We start from the raw sequence: 3989 nt of genomic DNA, 5'->3' as shown, positions 1-3989 counted from the left end.
GATTCCCATATCTGCACCGGAAGTACTACCAAACCGTCGGATAATTGGTCGAAGAGAAGCCACAAGAACCGGACGACTACTTACCGCCTTAGAACAACAGGCACGCAATTCACATCGGATAGAGCGAGAAGCTAATGCCCAGGCTAGAGACGACGTGATCCTAACACAACGACAGCTAACCCAGGGCACTATCGTCGTGAATATCGACCAGGAGAACACGCAACTTATGGTGTTGGTGTCATCATCATCTGGGGCTATCTCCGAGGCATCTGATGAAAAGACTACTGTGGAGCAGTCACGGCCTCAATCCGGACCACCAGTTCTGCAGCTACAACCACCAGCTACAGCGCCCTCGGGATCACTGTAAGATCAGCAGCAAGCGATGGCGAGTTCAAAGAGGATAACTACGCAACGGTAATGGATGATGACTCGCAAGAGATGAAGCGAAGGAGATAGAAATTTTGTTAGATGGTTCAATCACGGCTGTATAATGAAACAGTCAAGTGTAATAGTGTTGAAAGCATCGATTGTTTCAAATTGAGAGGTAACTATCTGAAGAACACAAAAACGAGATGGCAATTGTGTCTATTACCTAGCTAAGTCCCAAGCCGTGCGGTATCAGACGATGCGCTGCTCAGCCACTATCAAGAATGAGTGTGCGGCGCAAATGAGTGTCGAGATGAGTGTCCGGATCATCACTCCATCACTGCCTAGGTGGCAAGTGGCAACAGGAAATCGTAATACTGCTGCCTACGCAGCAGTATCCCAACAAGATTTAATTTCGTATAATTTCCCTCTTTTAGATAGGAAATCAAGAGTCTCTCGTTTTGTCCAAGCTGTCCCATACAATCGTGTGTGTGACACCCCATGCTCGTCCTGCTGGCAATGCGGCTGCCTGCATTACACGGGTATGACTCATGCAGAGAGCAATTGGGGCTCAGTTTTAGACGTGATCTCGATGAGTAAATCCCGAGAAGAGGTCAGGTCCAGTTTCCGAAGAATTTTTTCACGGGAGTTATTGAGAAAGTGGGATAACAGTGGTTAGAGGTCGGTGAGATTGGCCCAGTCGAGAGCTGAAGACATCAATATTGTGGGACAAACAAGGGCCGACACCCTGGTTCTAGCAAGGTGTAGAGTTCACGGAGCCTAAAGCATATTACTGTTATTTATGCATTATAAGCGCATGGAAACAGGCCAAAGTTGGGAACAACCGACGACGGCAAGTCGCGCCAAGAAAGAGCTTTTAGTGTAGGGGGTCACGGGGCTTATTCAGCCAGAAGCATTTTACAAACCAACAAGTTGATTACATTGCAGAAAAGAAGAACTAGGAGCTCTCGAGGCCTAGGATATTACTTATTATGCTAGAACTTATTGCATGGTTAGTTCAGGGAAAGACACTCTACATTGCATCTTTCCAAGGAGTGGTGGCGAGGCGGGGAAGTGGATGCTTGCGTCCTTTGATTATAGCTCCAGTTTTGCCAGACAATCTCTACATGGATTTTCACAAGTGTTGTACGTGTTGATTGACTCGTTTGGCCATCTTCATGACGGAACAAAGCGGGCTCTCTTTTAGGTGGCCCGTTTTTATTAGCGCGATAGTAGCAACGCATATTAAAATATCGTATATAGATTAGAGTGGTTAGCAAAGTAGACGTAAAATTAAAAATTATGCAATGAGAGCCATTTTACGCGCTTCTAGTAAAGACAATAATATGTAAGGACACTTTAACTCGCAGGAAATAGTCCTCTGCCAAATGTTATAAGTAAATGGCTTTTGCTCTACAGATTCAAGCGTTACATGACATTCCCTGTTCATTCTTAGGCTCCTTCTTATATCCAGTTTTGGATAAGTAGCAGGCCGATATCTTTTTCTACCATGTCTTTCCTTACTTTTATGGTTGTCTTTTTGATGGCAAATATCGTCAATACGAGCGTAATTCATCCACACCAAGATTCACCACGTCTTCAATGCGCAGAAGATACTCCGAGTCCGAAATTCCTAGAATATTCCAAATTTCTACAAGCCTCCAATTCGTCCCTCACACGACGCCAGGTACGAGAGGAATTCAACGTCCATGTCTTCGCGCACGTTGTATATTTTGATTATACTCCCGAAGGTGGCTTTGTAAAGGTACATTCTAGATTTCTTCAAGTTGTATAATAGAATGTACTGAATTGCCTTATAGGAGGGAGATATTAGAAATGAAATAGTTTCTATGAATGAATATCTTAGCGACTCTGGGATTTCATTTACCCTTGCTGATATTAGCTACACAGAACATCATGGTTGGGCCACTCACCAAGATGAAAAAGGAATGAAAGACCACTTGCACCGGGGAGGATACTCAGACCTGAATCTTTATTACATGTCATCTGTCAGATCCGATGGGAAATCCGTCAATGGTGTATGTAGCCAGCCCGTCCTTTGGGATATCGACGGAGAGCCGGTAGATGTCGCGACTCGAGATGACCTTATTCTGTCGGAAGACTTCATATTGTCAGATGGGTGCTTGATCATGGCTGCGGATGTCAATATGACCACTACAACCCACGAGGTCGGCCATTGGTTCGGTTTGATGCACACTTTTGACGGCGAATGTTCCGCTGAGGGAGATACTATTGATGACACTGACCCGCAGGAAAAGCCAACATGGTTTTGTACTTCAAACCCAGCTCGCTATCCCGATGGCAGACCCGCCGTTGAAACTTGTGGCGCCTGGAGAGTAAGCAACATGTATAATATTATGGATTACTCGTGAGTTATTCCTGTGCTACAGCGGGATTGCCATGATGTTTCTAACTACTTTATTAGAGACTGCGGGTCAACATTTACTGCCGGCCAGAAGGATCGCATGAAATATTGGGCGAGGTATCGTCAAATACTTGGAGCTCGTTCTCCATCTCGTGACCCAGTTAGTGAGCCGGTTGGTGAGCCGGTTGGTGAGCCTGTTGGTGAGCCTGTTGGTAAGCCTGTTGATGAGCCTGTTGATGAGCCTGTCCGTGATCCATCTCGTCCGCCAACGCTAGCTCCAGCTCCAGACCAAGGTTCTAATGTGGCTAAACTTTGGGGACAATGCGGCGGCGTATACTGGAATGGCCCAACCTCTTGCGCTGAGGGTCTCTACTGTAGGCGACAAGATGCTTGGTACTCTCAATGCTTACGCGCACCTTGAAGCCTCGGGTCATTTTCACAGAAACATACTCCATAAAAAAGGAGAAAAAAAAGTCGGTTATTACCACTTGAGAAGGAAATGTAGTTACAACAGCAATAGCAACGACATTGTCGCGAGCTCGAATTGGTCTTGCGCTAGGTCTGCGCCTTTCTTCCTTAGGCTTTAGATGAATAGTTGTTGTGATTGAACTTAGTTCTATTCAATTCTGGCTGACAGCTCTCATACATATGTTCCGGGCCAGTCACAAATACAGACTTGCCTATATGAATAGTAAGTATACTTCGGTAAAAAAGTGTACTATCTACTTTATGCCAAAGAAATATACTTCGTAGTAGGATAGTAAAGATAATATTCGCAGAGTATGATAGTAACATAGTGAAGTCAATACTAAATTTACTTCGGTTCAGAATTCGTCATTTTCTCGCCAAATCAAGTCGTCATTCAATCCAGCTCATCGTCTACGTCTTTATCTGCATCTACATCAATAGCTGTGTCAAGAATAATGCCATTATCACCCTCAAGTGAGAGAGTAATTAGACCCGATCGTATCCAGTTACCAATACACTCAACCTTTTCCACGTTGTTACACATCATGCGTTCTCTATCCCAGCTGAGAGTACGTCTTCCGCCGGAGAATGCTGATTCTGGATCTGTTGATTCAGGCGGAATCGCGAGTACATTATCACGGGGCGAATCTAAGGTGCTTGTAGTAACGTAGTTGTGCCTTAAGGAGGAGGGAAAAGGAGGCTATCTAGACTACAGCTTTATGGTGCGCTGATGGTCTGTGCTCATATGAGTGTCTTAGACAAGTCGTGA

The 3989-nt window shown here is 45.0% G+C and overlaps 1 protein-coding gene across 1 annotated transcript; it reads left to right on the top strand.

The window, feature by feature from the left end:
* Positions 1-2516: 2516 nt before the first annotated feature.
* MAA_01280 (Peptidase M43, pregnancy-associated plasma-A) lies at positions 2517-3173 on the top strand (the record flags this gene model as incomplete). The annotated part of the gene is made up of 2 exons (XM_007819278.2): positions 2517-2755; positions 2813-3173. The coding sequence occupies 2 exons, from the start codon at positions 2517-2519 to the stop codon at positions 3171-3173; spliced, it is 600 nt and encodes a 199-aa protein (XP_007817469.2).
* Between the last annotated feature and the right edge of the window lie 816 nt (positions 3174-3989).

The sequence above is a fragment of the Metarhizium robertsii genome, assembly GCF_000187425.2.
Source record: "Metarhizium robertsii ARSEF 23 chromosome Unknown MAA_Scf_13, whole genome shotgun sequence".
Classification (NCBI taxonomy): domain Eukaryota; kingdom Fungi; phylum Ascomycota; class Sordariomycetes; order Hypocreales; family Clavicipitaceae; genus Metarhizium; species Metarhizium robertsii.
This window is presented reverse-complemented; position numbering and strand designations above follow the sequence as displayed.